The following is a 27,721-nucleotide window of genomic DNA, read 5'->3' as shown; positions in this document are numbered from 1 at the left end:
TAATGCATGATCCCTTTCATGTTTGGAAATGGGGAGCCAGGGGAGGGAGATTTGGGCTGTCCCAGTGACCAGCGGACACTCCTGGCGTTTTGGGCCTACGGTCTAGAGGCTCTGAGTGCTCTGCATGGAACAAGACTGTCCCTCACAAGGAAGAATCATACCCCCTCCAAAGAAAAAAATGCAGAAGCACCCCTGTTGAGACACCCTGGTGTGTGATCTCACAGGTCTCTTCCAGATCTGGGATTTGGAAAAAATTCACCCAAATTCATAACCAAACATTCTAAGAAAAAATCCTTACCTTAAAATGACAGCTTCTAGCTCTGCTGCCTCAGAGATGTGGGACTGCTGCTGTTGAGATAAGCAGCCCAGCCCCCGGAGGGATCCGGAAGGTTCCTTCTGGCTCCAGGGCTCTGACTCTGCAGTTGGAGATAATGATGATGGTTTACACATAAGGAGCAGGCTTTCCAGCCTCTAAAGCCTGCTAAACACACCGTTTACCTCCTGTGATCGTCTTGCCAACCCCGGGAGGTTGCAGATGCGCAAACCATGGCTCAGAAAGGCTTAGAGATGTGTTCAAAGTCGCACAGCTGGCAAGTGATAGAGCTGGGGTCTGAACCCAGGGCCGTTTCCCCTCCCTGCCCAGACTTCCCTGATGGGACTCCCTCGCCATCTCCCCCAGCAAAAGCAGTGTTGACTCACCCACCTTCCCAGGAAAACAGAAGCAGCCCACTAAGGCCAGACAGCCTCGCCTCCCCTCACCACACACACTCAAACTCACATTGATACTCACACATACCATCACCTCCAGTAGAAAAACCTACCAATTTTACCATAGATTTCAAAAATCAACTTTGAAATGAAAAAGAATAAAGTAGCACGAATGGCCCAGGGACAGAGTTCTAAAAGCCAGCTTCTGGAAGCTGGTCAGAAGGTAGAAGACACCCCCTCCTTCCAAGAAGCCCTGGCCAAGTGGGGCTGAGAACCTGACCCAACTCAGAGCAGCGGCAGCATGAAAGGTCCAAGGGACCAAGGGCCCCATGATCACAGGTGCGGCACGTGACCCTCTTCACTCCCGCCACCCAGAGCCCCCACCCTCCCTGCCCAGACCAGCAACATGGCCAGCCCTAAGCGCCCTGGCCAGCCCCACGCAGGACACACGGAAACACAGTACTACTGGGGTTTGATCTGGGGTTAGAACATAGAGACAAGCCTTCAAGTCTGCGCTTGTGCTGGGCTGTCACTGTGTGTCACAGGGTCACAGGTGTGCAAGCGACAGGAGAATCTGCATTTTTAAGCAAAGAAGATCCTTTAAGGCCTTGCCGCCCAGACGGCAGTCCCGGGACCAGCAGCATCAGTGTCATCTGGGAGCTGCTTCAAGATGCAGCGCAGTGGGCACCACCCAGACCTACTGACCCCATCTGCACTTTAACAAACTCCCTGGGGGCTTGTGTGCACAGCATCAAGTGGGAAGCAGAGCTGGTCCGTCACTGACTACACGCCAGCCACGCTGGCTTCCTTTGGGTTCCTGAAACACACCGAAGCCCTTCCTACTTGCTGTGCCCTCTCTCAGGAATGCTGTCCCCTAGGTTCTCACATGGCTGCTGTTCCTCAGCCTTCAGGTCTCAGACTGAATGTCTCCACTTCAGAAAAGCCTTCCCAGACCACCCGATCTGAAGCCGATGCCCCTCTTGGCCCTTCTAGTTCCCGTTTGCAGCACGAATCGCTGTTCTGTTCGCAGCTGTGCTGTGTGGTCTGCCCTTGCTAGAACGCCCGCTCCAAGAAGGCAAGCACCCAATCCGCCTGACACACCTGGGCCCAGCGTGGAGCACAGTGCCGGGCACACAGCAGGCAAAGTGAATGTCAGACAAATACAGTCATGAAATATAGGACGACTGTCGCCATCCCTCCGTTATTCTGGCTCACATTATGCTGTAAGTTAGCTCTCGGACTCACTTTGCAAGCAGGGAACTGAGGTCTAGAAAAGGGTGGGGCATGTCCACGGTCACCTGGCAAGTCTGTGGCAGAGCAAGACTAAGGCCTTTGACCTTTCAGGACTCAGCACCTCAACCCACGCCCGGACCCCCTGCCCCTCTGTGCCTATGGCCTGACAAAGCAGGATGTGTGAGGGGGCCACTGACCTACATTGTGAGTAATTGCATTATGCAGAGGGACTCTCAGGCCAGCTGCTCTCCTTTGGCTGCACAGATGGGGGAGGCTTTCCCGGGCAGCTTCTGCACGCCTCCTGCAGAGCGGCAGGCCGGTCCGGGAGTCAGGTGTGAGCACTTCCAGCCTGCGGCCGGCACGGACAGGCGTGGCCTCGCTGCCGGGCACTGCGCCCCATCAGGCAGGAAGAGCACCTAACCAGCTTGCATGCAGCTTGCGCCACCAAAGCACGGCCTTCACAGAGCTCCAGGGGCTTCAGAGGACGCCTCTACGGAGCACTTCGCAATGAAGTCGTTCCTCCCACAAGCAGGCCCTCCCAGTTTCTACAGCAGCGTTCTAAGATTATGCCCACTGTCTCCTTGGAATGTGATGTGGTGCTCGCGAGAGGCAGGGCAGGCTGGGAAAAGCACCTGGTGAGGGAGGAAAGACCACTGGTGTGGGAGGCAGACAGACCTGGCTTTGAACCCAGCTCCGACACTTACTAGCTGGAGATTTGGGGCAAGTTCTTTTTGTGCCTCCGCTTTCTCATCTGTAAAATGGATATGACTCGTCATTGGATTCTTAAGAGGCTTTGACAAGACAGCGTAGGTAGAGTTGGCAGCTTTGCACCTGAAGCATTGTTGTCACCCGTGACAAGCAGCACTCGGTGTTCCTAGGGCAGCTGTTACTGGGTGAGGTCGACTCCCTCCCCCTCTGAGGCTGTCTCTCATGGAATTGTCCTGATCTTACCAGAGTGGAAGAGCCCTGAGGACTGGCTGTGTCTGTCCTGGTGATTGTTGAATTCCCCCTGCCCAGAACAGTACCTAGCAAATGGTAGTGCTTCGTAGCTATGTTGGAATGAATGAATGATTACTTGGGTAATTGCCCAGGTGGGCAACAAGTAAGGAAGAGAAATAAAGAAGAGAAAAAAGCAATTCGAGAGCTCTTATAGGCCAGTCATCCATGGAGATTGATTTAGACCAGGGGAAATGCTGTAGTCCCCAGTCATACAGAGAGGCAGGGCTGAAATCCTGGCTCAGACTCTGATAGGAGACCACAGTATGCTGTCTGCAGGGGTCTGTGCCCTGTGTGTGTGCTGCCGGAGTGAGCACGGGTCAGTGCCCTGAGATCGCTGGCCCTGGGCTGCAAGGCAGGCCCACACTGAGAGCAGGATGAATGTAGGGTCAGTAGGCCTGGGTCCTCCAGCCCCATATTCCCCAATATCCCCTACCGTCCCACGCCACTCCCGCCGTCTGGAAGGGGTGGGCGGCCGGTCCTCCAAGGTGCCTAGAAATCTGGCCTCCTTTAAGATCACTGGGTGCCTTCTAAAGTAGCACCGGATCTGCTGAAAGCTTTGAGGCCCCACTGAACCACAAAAGTAGCTCCGCGTCCTCAGTAGAGGGTGATCTGGGGCCGCTCGGCCAGATCCTCCGTGCAGGTCTTGGATGCCCTCTAGTGGCACTTTGGTGTATGACAACGACTCCAAGTAAGCCCTCAGGTGGTGGCGCCTTTCCAAGCCCCCGCTGTCCTCCCTCTCCATCCCCCCACCAGCCCACCCTTTGCATCATCAAATACATCTCTCCCCATGTGTGTGACTGCTCAGACTACTCTGAATTCCAGTCCCAGGCATGATTAGAACAGATCAGATAAGAAAACACATGGCTTTTACCGTTGGCTTTGAAATTCAGTACAGGGGTACTATGCAGACTCCCCATCTCCTAGCCCCAGGAGTGCGTGAAACTCATCGTTCCTAAACCTCCCCCCAACCCCTGCCGCTCTGATCCACGTACAGTGTGCCCAGACATGGGGTTGTGTGGGGATGACGTTAATGATCAAGAGATTTTTGTGGCTTCTTTCTGGATCTGCGCCTGGGAGGATAGGGCAGAAGCAGCTCCGCTCACCCTCGGACCGCTGACTTCTCTGAACTCTCGACTGGCCCTTGATTTTTTGCTGCCCTCCCACCTCTGCAGTGGAGGCTGTGCTCAAGCTTATTGAGATGGGTGGGGAGCTAAAAGACCAGATGTAGGCATTCGGTCAGAGCAGACCAGGATGGGGAGCGTGGCAGGGGGGAGGTAACCTGGCTAGAATGTCAGCTGCAGAAGGGGGGAGACAGAGCTAGCAGCAGTCCGAGGAAAACTACCTAATGGAGTCTTAGTCAAGCATGAGGAACATATGAATCACCAGTGGAAGGTAGTTGTTTAGAAAGCCGAGGAGATGTGGAGCAAGGGCACTGGCAGCCTCACTCGCCACCACCTGGAGGGTTGAGCTCGATTACAGGCCTATAGATCAATGGTAAACTCAAGCAGGTTGAAGGACCAGGTCGACTCCTGGCAGGGGGCGATGTGTGTCTTCACTGCAGCTCTTGGCCTCCTGAGGGAGGGCGTGCAGACTCAACGAGAAAGCTTGGATTTTTCTGAGGACCCCAGAGGAGAGGCAAGGACCAGTGGGGTGGAGGCATAGGACAAGGTTCTGGTTTGGTAAAAGAACTGTGCAGCCACTCAGCAAGAGTGGGAGGGGGCAGGCTCTCTGTCACTGGGGATGTAAGAGCCAGACAACTGCTCAGCTTGCCGTGGATAGAGTTTTCATAACATTGAACAATGGGGTATGACAGCATCTGTCCTTTATACAGAGAGAATCTAAGTGTCCATCATAAATTATTGCCTTTCATTGTAGAACAACAGCTACTATCATCATTAATGGGTTTGCTATTCATGCATGACCGTAATGGGCCTGTGCTACTGCATTCTGATGTCTGCTTGGTTGTCAGGCATTAGAGAAACCAGGTTTCACTGTTGGAAGTCACTGTTGACCTTCGGACCAGCTCCTTTCACCTTTCGCCATCTCCTCAATTAAACAATGAAAAGACATTAGGAAACCCCCCCATCACCGTTACTAGAATCCAGCCCAGCTCCTGAGTGGGTCTCAGTGGAGGGGAAATCTCTGGCCTGGCAGCTCCGACTATGGGTCCTGGAGATCACCTTCTCCTGGGCTGTCTCTCACTAGTCCCCACTGCTGCCATGGCAGAGGCCTCAGGGAGCCACTCAGAGCCTGGCGGGTGGGGCCCTTCAATGACCATGGAACCAATGCGGCTGAGCTAAGGCTTTCTGTGGCTTGGGACAACAAAAGGAAAAACAAGCCTGAGAGAGCATGCAACTGGATGGTCTGGTTACAGAATGGCCTGAGTACACAGGCCCCACCTCCCTCGCTCTTCTTGCTTCCATGTGGAACCCCAATCATTCCCTAAATCACAGGAGTCCAGACCATTGCCTGCTTCAAAGGCCAGGCCGAGAGTGCAGGGCCCAAAGAAATAGGGTGCCCATTCCCTGTTACCTACGGCCTGCTTTCCACATCCCCAGATCCCACCAAAATGTCCGTTCTTCCTGGTGAGTGATGCTGGGGCTGCCTACCTCTTACCCTCGGGCATGTGGCTTTACCCTGGGTCTCAACAGGACAACTCCATCCTGGACACAGTTCTTTGACGAGATACTTTCAGTGGGTATCTGTTCTAAAGGCAAACAGATTTGCAAATATATCTTCAACTTTACTTTGCAAATTTGTTATTGGTAGTGCATCAGTGTAGAAATTCTAAAACTATTTTGTGTCTATTGAGTATTGAGCAAATGAGTGACTATTTTGATATTGTGGGAAACCAGGGATCTCACTATGAGAGAAGAAAGATGCAAATACAGGATGGGAAGAAGCAAGAACCCTGTGGCATAGGACTTTACCTACATCTATAAACAGATGGTAGGGAGACAAGGATAGATACATAGAATGATGTTGGATGGATGGAAGGATGGATGGATGGGTAGATTAGATAGATAGATAGATAGATAGATAGATAGATAGATAGATAGATAGATAAAGGGAGGGAGAGAGGGAGGGAAGGAAGAAAGGAAGGGCCTAGAAGTAATGATATCCCAGGAACAGTGAGCACATCTAGTGCCCAGATCTTGGTTTCTAAATATCATTCTCCACCAAAAAGACCCAAGACTCCTCAGAGAAATGGCTGGTTCTGAGGCTGGGGAAAGGGAAGTACAAAGAAGTACAAGTACTTGTTGTGCCAAGACTTAGGAAAGTGCCCCCAAAAAGTATGGGGATGTATTGAAAAAACACATGAGGCTGCACGAGGGAGTTTCCCACTGGCCAAATCTGGGAAAATTTGAACATCAAAATGAATGATAGTAATGGAAATGAAAAAGGAACCCCTAAATGCAAACTGATATGCATAAATAAATGGGAGGAAAGGAAAGATCTTGTTTACAGTGGAGTGCCAGTATTTAAATGAAATGATAGAGTTCCAAAATCACCATTTTGCACCACAAAAGGAATATGACCCAGGTAGAAACCATCACTGGATGCTGAAACCACTGAGTTGATGTTTGTGGGGGAAAAGGGACACTCACAGAGTCTCAAAGTATTTCCCACAGAGTATTTATTAATTACAAGGGGGAAATGGTACCTTTGAAGTGGAGAGATCTGGCAGACATCACCTGAACCAAATGATCACAGTTAACATCAGCAATAATGGGACAAAGTGCCATCATGTGCCCCTGAGGTGAAGCTGCAAGGAGGCAGAAACATCACTTTACACAGGATTCCTGCCATGAATGCTTAACCCGAATCCAATCATGAAAACACATCAGACAAACCCAAATTGAAGGACATTCGACCAAATAAATGAACCGGATTCTTTAGAAATACCCATGACATAAAGACCGAAGTAGGCTGAGGAATTGTTGAAGATTAAAGGAGACTAAAGACAAGACAAGTAAATGCGGGGCAGTGTCCCAGATTGGACCCTGCTTTGGAAAAACCACAGTTGTCTTAAAGGACATTATTGAGTCAATTGGCAAAATTTGAAAATTGATAGCATATTAGATACTGTATCAGTTAAATGTCCTCCATTTGATAAGTAGATGTGGTTATATAAGAGAATCTCCTCATTCTTAGGAAATGCTTTCTAGATATTTAGGGGTGAAAGGTCAGGATGTCTGCAACTTACTCTTAAATGGTTCAGAAAAAAAACATATGTAGAATTTTTTTTTTCATTCTCTGGGTGTGTTTTTCTCCTCTTTCCACCATGTGGCTGATTCTCACCCAGAGTTTCCCAGCTCAAATTCCTGAGAGAGAGACTGTATTTGCATAGGGTCCTCGCCACCATCCCTCTTTGAGCAGAACACTGCCCTAGGAAACTTCCTAAGTCTCTGACCAGGCTCTGGATTGGCTGCTGTGGGTCACGTACCCACCCTCTGTCCAATCAGCTTTGGCCCAGGATGGGTCATGTGGTATATAACATGGCTGCCCCCACTGCTCGCTCACTGGGGGTGATGGGCAAGAAGGTCTCCTTAGAAGAGCTCCACAGGCCCCAAGGCTGGCCCAGCCAGCAGTTACTGGAGTTAATCCCAGAGACACCTGAAGCCCTTTTGACATAACTTTGTGCCTTATTCTCACCTTCACTCTTTCAACAAACATTGCAGATGCATGCAGCTCTCACGCTAAGTACTAGAAGCACAGGAAGTGACCCACTCTCTACCCTCAGGAGATCTGACTCATGTTTGAAAGGCATGAAGAATGCAGTTAACTAGAGTGCAGGGATAAATCATGACCAACAAACAGAAAGCAGCCTCATGGGAACATAGAAGAGGGGTCCAAAAGGCTTCCTGGACAAGGGACTGGCTGTAGCTCGTGGAAGGGCAAGTGGCCCTCAGATGGGGCCCTGGCTGCTGGAAAGGTGCCCAGTGCCATCCCTGGGTTTCTGTTTTCTCTTTGCACAGCCGGACCCGGCAGGACGGGACATCTCTATCCGCCCTCTCCTGGAGCACTGTGAGAACACCCACATGACCATCTGGCTTGGCATCGTCTATGCCTACAAGGGGCTTCTCATGGTAGGTGCGGAGCAGAAGGCAGAGGCTGGGGGGCTGCTTCTCTGTTAGAGCTCTCTCTCCCAGGGGCCTCTGTGAACATAAAAATAAACAGAGCCCCCAGGACAAAGCACTTACTAACTGCCAGGCCCCGTGTCTGCCACGTGTTCTCTCAATTCCCACAATAACCCTCTGAGATGGGTGCAGATAATGCCCCATTTCACTGATGAGGGTGCTGAGGCTTGGTTTGCCCGAGGTCACTCAGTAGTAAGAGGCAGATTCAAGAGCTTAACCACAGAGTGACCCCAACACCTGTGAGTGTGCCTCACCACAGCCACCGTACTGCTCCCAGAATGGCAGTCTATCAACATCTGGCGCACGTTCACATCCCAAATGTTACTGGATTCTCTCAAAATCTGTGGGAGGTGAGTGGAATCTTCCTCCTCTTATAGAAGTCAGGCTCAGAGAGGTCAAAGGACATTAGTAACCTCCAACCTCCGAACCCAGTACTCTTTCCACTCCCCCCATCTGTTAGAATCAAAGATCATATACCAAGCCCACCCCACACATCTGAAAGGACTTGAAAGAGCAGCTGCATCCCACCTTATCCCACGATGACCCCTGAATCTTCTCTCCAATCCTATGCAAACCATGCTTCTACTGAAATCCCTCCAGGGACAGGAAACCAGCTCCTATACCCTCCTCAGGTCTTTCCACAGGAAAGTTAAGCCGCCATCCACTTCTGTGTAGCCTCCACTTAGAGGCCAAGAATGAAGCCTTCTCCAAAGGTCAGATAAAGTGGGATTTCTTGTACTACTCAAATGCATCCTTACCTGCCCCTGCTTTGGAGAACTATTTCTGAGGGGCCACACCAGAAGAGCGTGTATTAGGGGACCGTAGGCAGAGATTGTCCCCCACTTCATACTAGTTGAGACTAGCTTCCATAGGGATTCTATGAGGACCGCTGGGCTGCAGCCTGGGCCCCACGAGGTAGTGACCCCGAAGGCGTCCACAGGAGGTACCCAGAGTGGAAATGGGGCTTTAAGGATTGGGCAGTGGCCCTGGGCTTGGAGAAGGGCGCTCAGGAGACATGGTCACCGGAGCTGTCAGAGACAGGTGGCGTAGGCCTGAAGGCAGAGCCATCATCCGTGGCAGAGTTGCCAGAGGGCAGCTGTCAGCCCACATTAGAGAAGGATTTCGTACAGCAGAGCAGTGGCTGCAATGGGTGGTGGCCCCCAGGAAGGAAGGCGCTTCCTTCACAGGGGGCGAGCGGTACCCATGACTTGAGGCCCCCAGCCCTTGCTGAATGAAGAGAGTGAAACCCGACTCTCCAGGACCCCTCCCATTCCAAGCTCCCTGATCCTGAGACTCTGTGAAATTCGATAATGGGGAATCCAATTGACTCTTTAAACGGCGTTTATCTGTAATGTTTTGATCATCCGTTATCTTCTCCGCCTAGTTGCGAAAGTGGTTGGAGATGACCATATCTCCTCCAGTGAAGCTAATACCTTCAGCCCGATCGTGTCAGTCAAAGCTGTATTTGGCAGCACAAGTGCTTGACTGTTTCCAGTGTGCAGAAGGAATTGTCCTCAGCCCTCCTGGCCCTTAGGGTTTGTGACTAAAATTCTAGCTCCTAGCGCCTCCCACTCTGAAACCACAGGATTTCAAGGCTGGGGAGAGTATGCCCAGCCCTGCAGGCCCTGTCAGAGTTTGAGCACTTCTAGCCCCCGCTGAGCATCCCGACAAGCGTTCCCTCACTCACGGCTGCCATAGCTCCACAGGTGGGGAGCTCACCCGCTTCGGAGCAGCCTGTGCCATCCGTGGATGGTGTATCAGGGTCCTGTGGCTGCCGTAACGAATCTCCACAAACTGGTGAACACAGACCAGCTCGAGACAACACACACATTTATTCTCTCACAGTTCTAGAGGCCAGGAGTCGAAAGCCAAGGTTGAGCCGTGCCCCCTCCAACGGCTCTAGGGAGAATGCTTTCTTGCCTCCCCAAGGCCGCTTATGGCTCCAGGCATTCCTTGGCTTGCAGCCGCATCACTCAATCTCCACCTCCGTCTTCACACGGCCATCTCTCCTCTGTGCGTCTCTTACAAGGACACTTGTCCTTTGATTTAGGTCTCACCTGGATAATCCAGGCTGATCTCATCTCAGCCTTAATTATATCGGTGAAGACCTTTTCTCCAAATATGCAGTCCCAGTGAATTAGGATATGGACATATGTTTTAGGGCCACCATTCAACCCACTATAGATGGGTTGCTTTTCTGGAAGGTTCTTCCTTATCCTCAGCTAAAATCTGCCTCGATATAACTTGTGCCCATGAAACTTCATTCTATCCTTGAAGGCCTAAGAATGAGTTACTGTCCATTTCCTTCTGACACATTTTAGAGATTTGCAGCCAACCAGCAGGTCCCCAGAATTGCCTACATTTTATGAGGTGTAGAGACTCTCGCGATGGTTTGGTGTGGGCCCCTGGGCAGGTCCAGCCTCTGCCTCTTGCCTTGGAAGATGTGGATGGCCAGGCCCAGCCAGCCCCCACTGTGGGACTGAAGGGACCACACACACGAAGAAACCAGCACCAAGCAGGCTTTCAACAGCCGCTGGACCCTTTCCCTCCCTTGGTATCTGCTGCCTGGGCTTCCGGCTCCCCATTTTCAAAGGCATCTTTAAAGAATAAATCCGTCTGGGACACCTGGCTGGTTTCTTCAGTGGAGGGTGTGACTCTTGATCTTGGGGTTGTAGGTTTGGGCCCCACGTTGGGGGTAGAGATCACTTAAAAATAAATAAAATATTTTTTAAAAAATTTTTTAAATAATAATAAATCTGCCCGTGAGACAATACGCTTAGAGAAAAGGAGAGGAAAGCAACCATGGTTGTGTATATAATACCAATTAACAAAATAACTTTTAACCAACTCTTATAACGGGCACGTCAGTTTACAAAATACTTTCACAGCTATCCTCCCGTTTCATCTGGATACAAACCCTGTGAGATGGTGTTATTATTATCCCCATTCCACAGCCAGTGAAACTGAGGCCCTGAGAGGCAAAGTGACTTGCCCAGAGATTCCAGATCCTCCAGCCTTGTGCCAGCCACCTTTCTAGCACACAGCATCGTGCTGCCCTACTGAGTCAAACCTGAAAACAGAAGCCCTCAGTGTGATATTAAATGGCTCATGCAGCTTTGGATGCCCTGAACTGCAGCGGTGAGGTCAGAGGGAAGAGGGGCCTTTGAGGAAAGACCTCCTGGAAGGGCCGGATGGCAGCCAAAGCCCCTGCACAGTCAGCCGTCCTGGTCAGCTCCTCCCCCACCCACACCACCATCCTGCCTGGCATTCCATCTGCACTTATTCCGCAACGGGCCCTCCCCTTAAACCACCCATGAAGGCTAAACCCTCTACACCCTGCTTCAGATCACATTGGACCCCTCCCTTGTCCGTTTCTGTTGGGAGATTTATTGGTTAGGAGTAGAGCTACAAGTGATAGAAAACCCAAAATTATAGTGGTTAAATAGATAGTTAGCTTCCTTCTCAGATGAGCAACCCAGGGCTGGTGGGGGGCTCCCAGAATCTCAGCTCCGTAGATCTTGTGGCTCCCCCATCTTCACCATACAGCTTCCACATTGTAGACTCAGATGACTTTTTGGTCTAAGATGGTTGCTCAAGCTCCACCCATCACTCTCCACTCCATCTACTGAAGGAGGGAAAGGAACACCGTTTCCCTTTAGAGATACTTCCCAGAACTTGCACTCACCACTTCCACCTACATGGCACTGTCCTGAACCTACTCATATACCACACCTAGCTTCAAGGACAGTTAGGATATGGAGCCTCCATTCCGAGTGACTTTGTGCACTGAGAGGTAATAGAAGTCCCAGACACAGGGGCTCCGCCTTATTTAGTAGTAAAAAACACCGGACTGAACTTCGGGAAACACAATCCACTTTTGCCACTGTATGACTGTGTGGCCTTGGACAAGACCCTTCCTCCTCTCTGGGCCTAAGTGCTCTCTCTAGAGTGAGGGGACACGGTCTAGGTCTTGTCTGGGAGCCGTTCCCACCGTAGCCTGCTGTACGTGAACCAGCGGTGGGGCAAAGGAGAGCCAGACACTGTAACACCCCCAGTGTGCATTTCCTTAGCAGGACTCAACCCGGGGCCACCAGTGGAGACCGAGGGTGACATCCAGAAGACTTGGCCCCCAGCAAAGCCCCCAGGCCCCCTTCTCAGAGCAGCCGGTATAGGCCACCACGCGATAGTGACCACCTCCCCTTTCCGATCACCATTTCAGCTGTTCGGCTGTTTCTTGGCTTGGGAGACTCGCAACGTCAGCATCCCCGCCCTCAACGACAGCAAGTATATCGGGATGAGTGTCTACAATGTGGGGATCATGTGCATCATTGGGGCCGCCGTCTCCTTCCTGACCCGGGACCAGCCCAACGTGCAGTTCTGCATCGTCGCCCTGGTCATCATCTTCTGCAGCACCATCACCCTCTGCCTGGTGTTTGTGCCCAAGGTATGGCCCACGCTCCACGCCCTGCCCTCTGGCCTCGGCTTCTGACCCTGCACAGGGGCCTGCTGGTCTCCTCCACCTTGTAGCAGTTCATGCTTTCTCTACTTGGGATGGTTACAGTTCACATCACGGAAAGTTTGGAAAATGCAAACAAGTAAAAATCAAATTTTCCAGAAATCTCAGTCTCACCACCCAAAAACAAGCACTGTTAACATTTTGTTTTAGTTTTTTTTACTAAAAACTTCATATTTTTGATGTGTTTTCTTCCAATCTTTTTTTTTTTAATTTTATTTGTTTATTTATTTGAGAGAGAGTAGGCAAAGGAGCAGAGGGAGAGGAACAAGCAGACTCCTCGCTGAGCGCAGAGCCCGGATGCAGGGCTCGGTCCATGACCCTGAGATCATGACCTGAGCTGAAATCAGGAGTCGGTCACTCAACCACCTGAGCCACCCAGACACCCCCAACCCGAGTCTTTTTTGAATGGTTAGGCAGTGATGCTTTCTCGGTTACAGCTGTGATTATAGCTCACATATCGTTTTGTAGTTTGCCTCTCTCACTGTGAGTCTCTCCTTTGTGTTTCTCAGTCATAACCAGCACTGGTGGGGATGTTCCGTGTTTTCTTGTCCACTTGTTTCCCTTACTGATGAGCATTACAGTCATTTCCAGGTTTTTTTATATTATAAATGAACTTCTTTTCTCTACATAACACATGATCCCCATTTCTGGCTACACCCTTCAGATGGAGCCTCAGAAGCAGTATGAGTGGGTAAAAAGGAATAAATAACCACATTTAACAGCCACTTACACCTTCCATTCATCTGAAGGCCTGACCTTCAAGACCAGCCAGAGAGGTGTTTTTCAAAGCTTATCCTTCCCAGCAGCGGGTAGGTAAACCAAAGGCCTTGGCATTTCGGGAGCCCCTGCAGTAGACTGGTCTCAGCATCAGGGAAGAACAGGAAATAGAGAGGGTGGAAGGAATTATTGGCCCAAGTGGGGTAGAATGTGCCTTGGAGTAAGGCGGGACAAGAGATCAATCGGGGTCCATTGTGCCCTAAACAGAGTGCCCATGGCACCTCCATCCAGTCAGTCCCCAAGCGGCGTCTTCCCTGGAGCACTGCTACCCTATATGCCTCCCTTCTCTGCTTGCCAACGCCTGCCCAGGCTCCAGGCCAATGCCAAGACCTCTCTGCCTGCACTCTGATATTCTCTCATTCCGGTCAAAGATGCCAGATGGCTCCAAGCCCAGCCCTGACCGTGTCACTCTCCTCTGTCACCCTCAAGAGCTCCTCATTGCCCTCCTGGCTCAAGAATCAAGTCCCTGATACCGGGCTGCCTTTTAGGACCCTTGGGTCTCCTCCAGACTCCCCCAAAGAACCCTGCCCACCATCCAGACTGCCCTTCTCCATAAACACCCTGAGCCCCAGGGCCCCCTGCTTCACATATGCCACTTCCCCCGCCCTCCGCAATTCCCTTTCCTCACAGTCCTTCGGGCCCTCCATAGAACCCAGCCCAGGTCCATGACATCCACAGCCCAGCTTGCCCTCAATACTTCTGGGCTCTGGACCTTGGGGTCCTGGCAGACAGGGGCCCTGCCTCACCCAGTCCCTGTTCTCCAATGCAGGCCCAGAGCCTGCCTCAGACCAGAAGTGTTTCTTGAGTAAATAAGATCAGGATCAAGTGGCAGCCTTTTCTCTTCTATAACAACACTTTTGTCCGTGACCGAGCTAGTCTGTCCTCAACACCCAGCAATGGTTAAGAAGCAGAAGCCTTCCCTTGCTTCCATCCACTGTCTTCTAGTGTCACCCTCGGGATTATTTTCCATGTGCAACGAGGCCTGAGACAGAGTGAGGCTCAGCTAGAATCAGGCCTGAGGGGCGCTGGTGGGCTCTGTGGGGTGGTTGGGATGCAGGTGGAGTCAGGATCAGGAGACCAGACTTCTGCTGACAAGGAAGGAAACTGAGACTCAGCGTGGGGGGAGGAGCCTGCCCAAGGTCACAGGCAAGCGAGTGGCAGAGACAGGCCTGAGCCCAGGGCTTGTGTCCGTGCTACCTCCAGCACAGGACCTGCAGTGGCAACAGAGCGGATGGGAGATTGGGGGGATGGGGGAGGACCGCAGGCTTCTTTTTTATTTTTTTTAATATTTTATTTATTTATTTGACAGAGAGAGACAGCCAGTGAGAGAGGGTACACAAGCAGGGGGAGTGGGAGAGGAAGAAGCAGGCTTCCAGCGGAGGAGCCCGATGTGGGACTCAATCCCAGAACGCCAGGATCACACCCTGAGCCGAAGGCAGAGGCTTAAGGACTGCGCTACCCAGGCGCCCCCCCCCCCCGGCTTCTCTCTTCAACCATACCTTGTCCTTTCAGCTCATCACTCTGAGAACAAACCCAGATGCAGCAACCCAGAACAGGCGATTCCAGTTCACTCAGAATCAGAAGAAGGAAGATTCTAAAACGTCCACCTCAGTCACCAGCGTGAACCAAGCAAGCACATCCCGCCTGGAGGGCCTGCAGTCCGAAAACCATCGCCTACGAATGAAGATCACCGAGGTAACTCCCCCAGCACCGGCAGCCAGGGCCCAGCCTCCCAGTTGCATCCGCCTGCCTCACGGCAGGGCTCCTCAGGGCTCCTGCTCGAACTGCACTGCCCTCCCCCCGGGGCGCCCCCCCCACCCCGCATCAGGCCTTGCAGTCCCATGTGCTGGGATTACAGCTGAGAGAACCAGTGGGGACATAAACTAGACAGAGGCAGTTTGTCGGAATCCACTCAGCTGGCCCAGGCTCGTGGAGTCCAGCCATTACCCGATTCCAGACATCCTCTGAAAGAAAGGAGTTCTTGGAGATTTGTGAGCTCCCAGATTATAGGAGCTTCCTAACAGTGAGGGCCCCCCCCTTGATTTTTCACTCTCCCAACCCAGCAACCACCCTGTCCATATGATGCACAGCAAGACAGGAGGGAGTGAAGAGGACCTTCTCAGGCAGGAGAGTTTGCTATCACGGACCTCACTGTTGTCTTGAGGGCCCTTAAGTGGTTCTTCGGTGTTCCAGAGAGGCCATAACTAGATTCCTTGGTGCCTAAGCCAGACCTCCAGTTCTAGACCTTATATACCTGGGAGGGGAGACCAGATTCCTTCCCTTTCTTCACTCTGTCTCTGTGTCGGGGGTGTGACTGGCCTATGGTCTGCAGGCTGCATGTTTCCCAGAGGAAGCCGCATTTGACAAGTGGAATGGGAAAGAAACGAAGGAGAGCATGTTAGTCAGGATAACTCGCTAAGTTGCTGTAACAAAGAGGCCCCAAAGTGAAGTGGCCCAAAGAAAATATTTCTCTCTCACGTGATGGTCCTGAGGAGGTGGGTCCAGGTTGGCAGGCAGCTTTGCCTCCATGGACATGACTGGATGAGGCCCATTCACTCTGGCTGCCTGCCGCTCCCCAAGGTGTATTCCTCACCAGGACAGTTAAAGCTGGGGGAAGGCATGTCCTGTTCTCAGTCGCAGGAGGGGAGGAGGAAGTCCACACAAGGGATGAGCAAGTGATGAAAAAATTGTGCGCCTTTTGGGTCTGCTCCAGTTACCTTGGCAAGAACTTGTATGATCACACGTAGACAGACACAAGGTAGGCCGGGAAATGTGGTCTCTAGCTGGACAACCATGAGGAAGAAGTGAGATACGGGGTTGCCAGAGTAGATGCAGGATGCCCCAGTGAAATCTGAATTTCAAACAACCAATTTTACTTTTAGTATAAGGATGGCCCCATACAGTATTTGGGATATACTTACACCAAAAAAGTGATTCATCGTTATCTGAAATTCAGATGGGACTGGTTATTCCATATTTGTGTTTGCTAGATCTAGTAGCCCTTTGGGGAGCTCACATTAGTCTGTCACAAAGATCTACTACCTGGTTGTCTGTGCATCTAAGCCTGACTGCTTAGGATGGGATAGCCCGCCACTGGTCACCAGAGCCAAGTAGGGAAGGTTTCTGTCCCTCAAAGCCCATTGCTGATTCTGTGCTAATCTCAGACCTCTCTCTGACCGGGACGACCGTGTCTTGACATTTGACTTTTACTTGCACACTCCAGCAATAAAGAGTTCACTCACTCCAGGAAACCTGACACCAAAGCTGTTGTCAAAATCCCTAAAATGCTGGGGGTTTTTTTCCTGGAATTGAATCACAATCTTGCCTCCTTTGCTCCTAGCCCCACTGTTTGAGTCTCACAGAAAAAGGTCTCTCTCTCCTCCTCCATGTGAAAATGTATTTAAAAATTAATGGCTGTGCTCTTGACATCAGAACAACACTTTACAGTTTATAACTTCCTCTCCCTTACACTATAGTGGAATGCCCACTGCCTTTCCCAGTTACCACCCCCTCCCCAACACACATGCACACCGCACACACACACACACACACACACACACACACACACACACACGCGTGCTCACCAGGCTTCTCAAGGGCTGAACTGCCCCAGGGCTTGCGCCTGACTTTGCTGTAACTGAAGGCAGCTTCGGTCATCCCATAGAGGAGCCCCTACTGTGCTAAGCTCCGGCGTCCACGTGAGGCTCACAGCCGACCAGCCCACAGATCTGTCTCCCTTGCAAGGGTCCTACTAGGCATCACTAACAGTAATTACAGTACTTTTACTGTAGTAGCAGGTTACCCTTACGATGTGTCAAGGACTGGACTAAACTTTCAGTGCGTTGCCTCATTTAATCTCCACCATAACCACAAAGGTAGGTACTGTTATTACCGCATTCTACAGGTAAAGGAGGTGAGACTCAGTCTCACAAGCCAGTACACAGACAGTAGGGGGCAGCCCTGGGTTTGCCCCTAGGCCCATCCAACTTCAGAGCCTGCGCTGTGGCGCTCTCCAGCCCTGCCTCCCTGGGCTCCTGCCGAGGCTCCATCAAGGCACCAGCCCACTCTGAACACTGCACTGCAATGGCCGGGCCCTCCCCTCCCAGCCCCGCCTGCAGCAGCAGCCAGCAGGGGTCCTCTGCCAGGCTTCCCCAGCGTGCGGCGGCCTCTCTGGTTCTGGGCGCCCTCCCGAAGCCTGCCTGAGGCCCAGTCCCGTGACCCCGTGAGCTGGGGAAGGGGCTGGGCCCGGGGCTCTGACTCAGCTGGAGCCTTTGTCTTCCAGCTGGATAAAGACTTGGAAGAGGTCACCATGCAGCTGCAGGACACACCAGAAAAGACCACCTACATTAAACAGAACCACTACCAAGAACTCAACGACATCCTCAACCTTGGGAACTTCACTGAGAGCACAGGTAGGAGGCGGCGGGGTCCCCGGAACGTGGGGACCTGGGTATCAGATAATACCAGCTGGCCATCTTCCACTTTACCGATGAAGAAACTGAGGCTCAGGGAGGGGGTGGGGATGACCTGAAGCCACACAGGCAGAGCTGGAGCGTGTGGCATCCACAGTTCAGTGTCCGCGTGAAGTCCCACCTTACCAAGAGCCATGGCTTCTGTCCCTCAGTCCCTTGGGTTCTGATGGCACACGTACATGATATGGCCAGCATTCCCGGGGTTCTGATTGTTCTTAATGAAGAGTTTCTCTTCCTTCTCCTAGCAACATTTCACAGTTTCAAATGTGCCTTCTCGATGTATGGGAAAGGAATGGTCAGTAAGCTAGGACATGACAATCTCACCAACCACTTGGGAAATGCAAGCCAAAAATAACACAATCCAGTTTTTGCCTACATTTCAGCAAAATTTTCAGAGATCACCGGTGTTGTTAAGAGTGTGTAGAAATAGGCATTCTCCTGCAATGTTTTGGAAGTCAGTCGGGCACATCCATATGTTAGATGTTAAACCTCTTGATTAACAATTCCACTAGCAAGATCTTGCCACGTGGGCAAAGATGTGTACACGTGGTGCTCATCACAGCGTTATTTGTAGGCGAGAAAAACTAGAATTAAATGTTCCATCATTTAGGGCAGTTTCATTATTATACAACCAAACAAGGCTCATAATACAGCTGATAGAAAATGGGGTGGAGGGGCGCCTGGGTGGCACAGCGGTTAGGCTTCTGCCTTCAGCTCAGGGCATGATCCCGGCGTTGTGGGATCGAGCCCCACATCAGGCTCCTCCGCTGTGAGCCTGCTTCTTCCTCTCCCACTCCCCCTGCTTGTGTTCCTTCTCTCGCTGGCTGTCTCTATCTCTGTCGAACAAATAAATAAAATTTAAAAAAAAGAAAAGAAAAAAGAAAATGGGGTGGATTTGTGTAAATATGGAGAGCTCTCCAAGCAAAAATAGCAAGATGAAGGCTAGCATTATGATATACGTAAATGCACACACACATGCACACATCTGTGTGTGCGTGTGTTAAGTGCATTTTTTAAAAGGTTTGGAAGACCTTTTGGGTAACACCAAATTGTGAACAACATCCACCTGTGTGCAAAGGAACTGTATGTGCAGTGAGAAAGGGGTTATTTTTTACATTTCATTTAATATACTTTTCTATTGTTTGCATTTTGTCAGCATTTATTCATTAATTTGCTATAAAGTTATTTTTTAAATCAATGAAAAATCTTTAGTTTCTTCTGTTTTTTTATAGTTTCTTTTATTCTTATAAGTATTATTACTAAAGCAAATTATAAAATTCCTACTACATAAGGTGGATTGAAAAAAGTTTGAATTGAGATAAGTAACAAGTAAATTCAAAGAATAAAAATTATTCACACTAATATTAGTATCTGATAAAGGTGGGCATTTCAAATTAGTGGAGGGAAATGAATTATTCAGTACATTTAATGGGGATAAGTGGATAGCCATCTGGAAAAGAATAAAGTTAAATCTGTACCTCACACCTTACACAAAAATAAAGTCCAGATGGATAAAAGATTTAAATGTAGAAAGTGAAACCGTGAAAGAAAAGAAAGCACAGAAAGCACAGAATTTTTTTGAGAATTTTTTTTTATAATCTCCGAGAGGGGAAAGCCTCTCTCAGTCTGATGCAAAACACAGAAACCATAAAAGAAAAGGTTGATAAGTTTAACTGTAAAAAAAATTTTTAACAACACAAAAGCCATCATAAGTAGTCAAAAAAATCAAACAATCCGAGCCAAAAAAATATTGTAACTCAGGTAATGTGCTTATTTTCCTATGTATAAGGTGAAATTTTATATAGTTTATATGAAATATATATAATTATATGCAAATTAATAAAAAAAAGATCAACACAGAAGAAAAATGGGCAAAAGAGAGTTCTCACAGAAGGAAGTGCAAGAGGCCGTATGCTTATGAAAAACGCTCAAGCTCACTCCATATTAAAAGAATGTAGATGAGCGGCGCCTGGGAGGCGCAGTGCCTTAAGCTAAGCCTCTGCCTTCGGCTCAGGTCATGATCTCAGGGTCCGTGGAATGGAGCCTCAGGTCAGTCTCCCTGCTCAGCGGGGAGCCTGCTTCTCCCTCTGACCGTCCCTCTCCCTCTGATCCACCCCCGCCCCACTGCTCATGCTCTCTCTCACTCTCTCTCTCAAATAAATAAATAAAGTCTCTTAAAAAAAAGGCAGATGAAATCTTCAGGAGATACCTTTTTCGCCAATGAGACTGGCAAAGACAAGAGATCAAAAAGTTTCAGAGCTTGAGGACACAGTTGGGGAAATGGGCATTCTAAACATTGCTGGTTGAAATAGAAATCGTTCTGACCCAGCAGTTCCACTTTTGGAATTTATCCTAGGCATATGCAGTCAGCTCTCATTATTCATGGTGATTGTGTCTGATAAAGTTGCTGTGAACCATGCGTTAATTAGTAACCACTGAACCACTGCTCCCGGGGGAAATAACAGGGTTTGGTTCCTGCAAGGCTCTCTCAGGTTGACATTTTGGTCAATCAATACGTAACTTTGTTGTATGTGTGTTTGTGCTTGAAGACATCTTATTTACTGTTTAGTGTTGATTCATTAACATTGACCTCAGGGTCAACAGCACTGTAACGTGTGCCCTAACGAAGCCCATCTAACCCGCGTATTTTCTCCATCGGGCACATCACAGCCTTCTTGCACTGAGGCGACCATTACAGTGCTACTGACCATGAGGTCCGTGTTCATTTTTCAACACTGTGTGTGTTGGCAAGTGACCGTGACAGTATTACCAGTATTGATTTGGGGTTACAAATAAATTTTAGCGAGTAGGAGAGCTCACAAATACAGAATCCGTAAATAAAAAGGGCCCACTGTACTCACGTGGGGGCGAAATGACATTCACACAGTTCCCTACTGCAGAAAAACAGCAAAACACCGGTGCTCCTCCAGACCCCTCAGGTGGGAGCAAGGTTTTTATATTTAATATTTCTTTAAATCTCTCTAGATGGTTCTGAAGCACAGAGGGTTGAAAAAGCATCCACATCATCACATTTTGTGACTACACAGTATTTCTTTGAATAAAGGCCCCATGCATACATGCGTATGTAACTAATCCATTATTACTGGAAAAACTCGGATTAGTCCCAACTTTTTTATATTATAAACAATGCTGATTTGAACATCTTATGTATAATTTCACACACACTCTTCATTATTTCCTTAGGATAACTCCCAGAAATAAAAATTCTAGGTAGGAGATAAGCACTTTTTTTTAGTGTTCGATGCTTATTGACAGTGACCCCCCAGAAAGATTATGCCAATTTATACTCCCACCAGCAGTTTACTATTATTCTTTTCAGTCTTTGGTAGTCTTATGGATATATACATATATATATATTTTTTTTAACCTTTGGAGGCTACAAAGGTTACATCCCTGTGCTCCAATGAAAAGGGTCTTTATAGTAGAACTTTTCGTTTCCAAGTTATGTTGCTTACATTGGTTGACTTGATTTTTCCTCCTTTTTTTCTTGGAGAAAGGAAATCCCCAGGATGCCATTTCCATCCCTGGGTGGAAGCTTCTAGGTTCACAGCCTTAGTCCCAAGAGAGCTACTGCAGAAACCACAGCTCTGGAGGGATAATAGGCTCTTTTGCATTCTCTCTCCTTGGGCAGCATCCTAGAAAGACTGCACTTTTTTTTTAATGAAGTTAACAGAATGGGTTGTGATCTCGTTGTTTTGCATTCAGATGGGGGAAAGGCCGTTTTAAAAAATCACCTCGATCAAAATCCCCAGCTACAGTGGAACACAACAGAGCCCTCCCGAACATGCAAAGATCCTATAGAAGATATAAATTCCCCAGAACAGTAAGTACTTTCTCCTTATTTTTGCGGAAGAGCGTGTTTTCGATCTGCACTGCGTTTTAGCTTGCAGGTTTTTTTACTTGAACTCCGTGGCGATCCCCATGATACAGGTCAAATTACAAGGCTCATTTTACAGATGAGAAAACGAATATTCAGGAAGGGGAGGTGATTTGTCAACACTCACCCAGTTTCTAAGTGTAGGAGATAGGATAGGTTCAAACCCAGGTCTATCTAGCATCAAGCCCACTGGGGCACAGTGCCTTCGTTATATATAAAATTCAACCTGGCTACGTGCACTCCACAACTACTCACTGACACCTACTGTGTGTCAGACATAGAAGTGAAGAAAACAGACAAAAATCCCTTCCTTCACAGAGCTTATATTCTATCTGGTGACACAAGAACTTCATTAAAAGAACGAAATCTAATGTATTACGTCATAGGTGCTTTGGAGAAAAATAAAGCAGTTACAATCCTTAAAAAGAGCGATCTGAGGAGATTCAGTGAGAAAGTGACATCTAAGCAAAGACCTGGACATCTCCGTTAGCTTCGTTCTCATGGACAATTGTTAGTTCTTCCTTGCTTATAGCAGCTTGGAAGCAGCGATTAGAAATGTCAACCCCGGCAGCTCCAACCCTGGGTGGCTCAGTCGGTTAAGCTGTCCAACTCTTGATTTCAGCTCAGGTCATGATCTCAGGGTCCTGGGATTGAGCCTTGCTTTGGGATTCTCTCTCTCCCTCTGCCCCTCCCTCTGCTCACTCTCTCAAATAAATAAATAAATAAATAAAGTCTTAAAAAAAAAAAAGAAAGAAAGAAATGTCAACCCTGAAACTTGGTCCCTGGGGAGTGGCAAGCAGCAAAGACAGCCAAATCACCAACCCTAGTGTAACTTGGGGCCATTTAGTGTTAGGGCCAGTAGCTTCCAAAGCTACATTGACTTACACTCCAGAACAGTTACCGGTGGTTATATGGCAGTCGTCAGTGGTTTACTTGTTAGTACCCTCCGCTAGAGCGCAAGCACCTTGAGGATAAGGTGTGAGTCCCCCATGTCCCTTGGACTGAATGCAGGCTCTGGCACTGGGTGAGTTTTCGGTAAGTGTCTGTGGAATGAATGACAGTGTACACAGGACCCCCTCAGACACCAAGATGCCATGGCTCTGCGAGCCGCAGACACGCGTCCACCTTGTCCAGGCCGATAGTCCTTCCCAGGTGCCCCGGCAAGACACCCTTTCAGAGTTTATTCTTCAGCTCCCTGTTTCCTGGACTCTACCAGCACCCGCTTGTGTTAAGGAGCCGATCATCGCTCAGGTTACACAGACGGGTTCAACCTGAATTTCAAAAGGAGATGTCCAACACACTAACCTCGCGAGCACCTGTCAAGTGTCGTTGGTAGGAACTCTCCAATGCACAGGTCCTTAGGGAGTGGGGGTGGCACTGCCTCTGTACCCATCTGTCTCAGGACCCCATCAGTGCCATGCATACACACCAGGGGCACACCTGTGGGGATGAGGTGACCCCCGTGAGTTGATGGGCCTCCCTCACAAAGCACTGTGGTTTCCCAGAAGAAGCAGGAGACCCACCTTCCCCAGTTCTGGCTTTGTTTCCATTAGCAAGGTACATAAACTCTGTCCCCTTCCCTAGTCATTATAATGGGAATAGTGATACTTCTTTTACCTGCTGGGTTTTTGTGAGGATCTGGGGGCAGGGAGAGGTCCTCACCTGAGCAGTCAGGCGCTGAGGACAAAAGGAGGCCTAAGGATACTGAGAATGCGTCTTCCCAGGTATGAGAGAGAACCACGCAGGATGGAGCTGAGCAGAGCACAGCTCCCGCCTCCACCCCCGCCCCCCCCAAGCAGCATTTTCAATGGTTAAGGTGACTTTATTGACCTGAGGCAGCTCTGGCGGGAACATGGGAACACCAGCAAGAAGAGAGGGGCAGTGAGAAGGCAGCCTGAAGCCAGCCATCCCCCCGCACCCACCCAGGAGTCACACTGCAGCCCTGCCTCTGCCCTACCTCGGGCCTTTTCTGGCTGTGCTGCTGAGAATTTAGCCCAGACTCTGGGAGCTCAGAGGAGCAAGGAGCTCACTCTCTGAGGGATTTAAACTGGATAGTGAAGGGTAACAGTTCCTCTGATTGGGAGGTAGAGAGAGTACTCCGGGCTGGGGGAAGAACATGTGCAAAGGCAAGGAAGAGTGGCCGTTCGCAGTGTCTTAGGGGAAACTAGCTGCCTGAGGGTAGGGTTTGGGTGGAGAGTGGGTAGAAGTTTCACCTGGAGAATTAGGCCAAAGACCTTAGGCAGCTCTGAATGTACCACCCCAGAATTGGAAAGATGACACTAGTCATCCAAGAAGCAGAAAGACCAGGAAGGAACTTACTGGATCAGCCCAGCAACAAGGGCTGAGGTCCTGGGCAAGTCAGGGCCAGAGGAGCCATGAGGAGGGCCAGAGCAGCAAGAAGCTTCTCAGCCCATTTGGAGACTCAAGAGACTAGAGTGAGAACTATCTCTGTCAGCAGCAAAGCCCCGTGAGATGAGCCAAACCTGTTCTTAGGAGTCGCGGCACGCTTAGGGAGACTGCGCCCCCTTTGCTTAGTCGTCTCCCCGGTTATTCCCAGGGCGGTGTAGGCCTGCATTAAATACCTACTAGATGGGTGAATGGTCAGGGCCCAAGGGCTGGTCCCAGATCTGGGGCTCAGGATGACTGTTCTCCCACCATCAGCTTCTTAGCCAAAGCTAGTCAAAGGAACATTCTGGTCAGCAGCCAGATAGCCTTCACTAAAACTCCTCTTCCCCCTCCCTCCCTCCCTCTCTCTCTCCCTCTCCCCTTCTCTCTCTCTCTCCCCCACTGCCGCAGCATCCAGCGCCGACTGTCCCTCCAGCTTCCCATCCTCCACCACGCCTACCTCCCGTCCATCGGAGGCGTGGACGCCAGCTGTGTCAGCCCCTGCGTCAGCCCCACCGCCAGCCCCCGCCACAGACACGTGCCACCCTCCTTCCGAGTTATGGTCTCTGGCCTGTAAGGGTGGGAGGCCTGGGGCCGGGGCCTCCCCTTGACAGAACCTCACGGAGCCGAGGCCACAGGAGCACTGTCCGCTCTGGCTGCGGAGAAGCTGGGCGCCACGGCTGGCCTTGTGGGACTGCTCGATGGCACTCAGGTGGATGGGATGGGGGCACTTGGCACCTGACCTCGCGCCTTATTCGTGAAGTTTTTATTCTTTCACAAAGAAGAGGAATGGAAATGACTTCTTCCTTGATGTCTGCAAAGAAGGAGGAGCTGGGATATTTGAAACTTTGCAAAAAAAAAAAAAAAAAAATCCTGGACAAGGAGAGAATCACTAGAACTCCAGCTAGAAGTCACCGAGTGTCCCTGAGCAGCCTCGAGAGGAGGCAAGGGGCTTCTGGAGAAACCGCGTCTGCCTCTGCACACCATCCCTGGCTGTGGCCCCCCCAGGCCAGCCCTTCTCCCCTCTGGGGAAGGAGGTGGGCAGGGCAGCCAGGCCCCCAGCCACCAGTCCAGCCAACCCCAGCCTTCCTGGAACAGGGAGCCTGCAGGGCAGCCAGGTGGCCCGAGGGCTGGGGTACGGGAGCAGGCTGACTCACATGCCTCCCAGTGGGACCTTACTCTCTGATAAATGCCACACTTTAACACAATAACACCCGTTCCGGGATTGCGGGGATTTAGGGCACGTCACTGCAGACACGCTCTGCAGCATTCACCGACAGTCGGTCATGCACCCATAACGTTGGCCATGTCCTTGTGTTTGTATCAGGTGTTCCAGTAATCAGGGGGACCACCCGAGCTAATCATGGAATGTCTGTTCCCAGCAAACACGCTAAAGAAAGACTGTGCACTTTAACCTCTCATCAGGGCCCAAGGGCTGGCTGGGGTTGGTTTTTTTCCACTGACTTTGTTTCTGACCAAAGTGAATCAGGCATTTCTGCTAGAAGACATCCCTGTAGTCGTAGGGAGAGGGTTGCTAGCTGAGGGCTCTCCTTGGCTTCCCAAAGGTGGCCTTCCATCCGGACAAGCCAGGGAGCTCGCCCTTGGGGGTCACGGGGGTGACCAGTCAACACACTGGTTCTCATTCATAAGATCATGCTTCCCTTTCAACCAAACCCCAGAGAGCACTGGCCTGGGAGTCAGACAAACCTGGGCTCAAGTCCTCACTCCATGGCTGACTCCCTCCATGACCTTGGGAAAGTCACTGGTGTCTCTCTGAGCCTCAGTTTCCCCTCCCCAACAAACTGGGGTTGAAATAACACCCATCCTGCCTACCTCACAGGGTCGCTGTGAGGATCAATACTTGATCTCATCCAGGAAAGCTTCGTACCAGACAGTGAAGCAGCCCTGACCCGTGAGGTATCAGGATGACCGTGACCTTCGGCCCTCACGACCGCCAGGGGTTTGGCCCAGAGAAGCTCCCAGCCCATCCCTCTACCACGATAACCTGGTGGAGGGAGGCCCCCAACGACTTTTGTGACATTCCTAGACAGGTTCATTCTTTGCTGAAGAAAGGCCTGAAGGACAGCGTCCAGGACGTCTGCACCACTGAGCGGTCGCTCACTCCCTAAAGAAACCTAATGGCAGCTTCAACAGGCAGGCAATAATCTCTTCCCAGACCACTGAAGTCAGGAATATACTGCTGTCACCACCAGACTTTGACAAAAGGGCCCACAGGAATCTTACCATCGTCAACATTTCAAAACACCCTATTTCACGTAGCATAGCTCTCCCCTCCCCTCCCCCCAAGAGAGGTTATGGAGGTACTGTAGCTTTTAGGGGAAAAAAAACGTCAGCACATCACAGGTCAAATTGAAGTCATTGTCTGTTTTAGGCACTACAAATTGGTGTTGTCACTCACTGTGTATTACCAGTATTGACTTGCTTTCTTGATTTCACCAAAACCAGATTTAATTTAAAGGACCACATTAATTTTTCCAAGGGAAGGAGACAATTCATTGTACATAATGTATACACACACAAAAATACACCTGTAGAAATATTATTCCAGCGTAGCAGGAAACAAAAAGCATCAGACAGTCGAAGGTGAGTGTGTGCGTCCGTAACCCGTTGTGACCCCTGAACGTGCACAGTCTTCTAGGTTCACCCACGAAGTACATTTTCTGTCTTAATGATACTGTAGGTTCACCCATTTTTTTTAAATTTCCCTGCAAATAACAAGACCCACAGAAGTGACTCTAGCTGTCTAACGGTTCTGTTCTTTTATACGCAGCAAACACACCGTTCATTTCCGAAGAGGCATCAGCCTGAAGGCATTTTCCAGTGACGTTAGTGCACAAACGCTTTAAATTAGACTGGGACTGCCAGAATCAAATGTAAATGAGGAAGTTCTCGTACCCCTATTGCATGGTATCAATTTTTAATAAATTGTTGCAAATTTGTTTTTATGAATAAAAGGAAAAAAAAAACCTCTCCTCTTTAATGCCTACTCGTCCCGAAACGCGGGTCCGGGCAGGTCCTATTCCTCTGCTCAGAAACTCGGAAGACAGTTCTGGGGTACCTCCTCAGCATCCTCTCTCCCTTCTGCGGACAGTATCAGAGCAGCCCTGCGTCCGTGTGACCCCAGCTGCTGGATCCCACGGTGGGGACCTGATCTGAGCCGGGCCAGTATGTCCCTTCCCCAGGATTCCTCCACGTAAGGAAATTTAGTCAACCGTGAAGGAGAAAAGGGAAGCCGATTTGGAAATAGGATCAAGAGATGGGTCCTGATGGCTTCTGAAAGCTGGTCAGCCATTCCCGATGGCCAGCAGCACCCTGGTCCTTCCTGTGCTGGGAAGGATTCTCAGTTCTCCAAATAAGTCACCCTTTCTGCCTAATGAAGTTCAAGTCCAGTTCCCATCTGTTGCAAACAAGAAGTCCCTAACTAACTCAGAAGCCTCACTGCCTCCCCAGCCCCGACTCCCCCGGGCCCTCAGCCTGCAGCTCCATCTCAAATCCCGCCATCCTTCAAGGTCCCATCCAAAACACCCCCCTAGATCCCTCGACATGAAATTCTCTCTTCTTATTTTCTGTA

At 50.1% G+C, this 27,721-nt stretch overlaps 1 protein-coding gene across 1 annotated transcript in view; it reads left to right on the top strand.

Annotated features, from left to right (window-relative positions):
- Positions 1–27,116, top strand: part of GABBR2 (gamma-aminobutyric acid type B receptor subunit 2) — a 340,039-nt gene extending 312,923 nt beyond the window's left edge. The window contains exons 15-20 of the mRNA XM_011219329.3: positions 7,920–8,030; positions 12,301–12,525; positions 14,887–15,069; positions 17,657–17,786; positions 21,573–21,690; positions 24,541–27,116. Coding sequence (XP_011217631.2) covers positions 7,920–8,030; positions 12,301–12,525; positions 14,887–15,069; positions 17,657–17,786; positions 21,573–21,690; positions 24,541–24,706 — 933 coding nt within the window. The 3' untranslated portion in view covers positions 24,707–27,116. The remainder of the gene's footprint in view (positions 1–7,919; positions 8,031–12,300; positions 12,526–14,886; positions 15,070–17,656; positions 17,787–21,572; positions 21,691–24,540) is intronic.
- Positions 27,117–27,721: the final 605 nt, after the last annotated feature.

The sequence above is a fragment of the Ailuropoda melanoleuca genome, chromosome 7 (assembly GCF_002007445.2).
Source record: "Ailuropoda melanoleuca isolate Jingjing chromosome 7, ASM200744v2, whole genome shotgun sequence".
NCBI lineage: Eukaryota > Metazoa > Chordata > Mammalia > Carnivora > Ursidae > Ailuropoda > Ailuropoda melanoleuca.
Note: the sequence above shows the minus strand (reverse complement) of the source record. Positions and strands in the feature narration are given on the sequence as shown.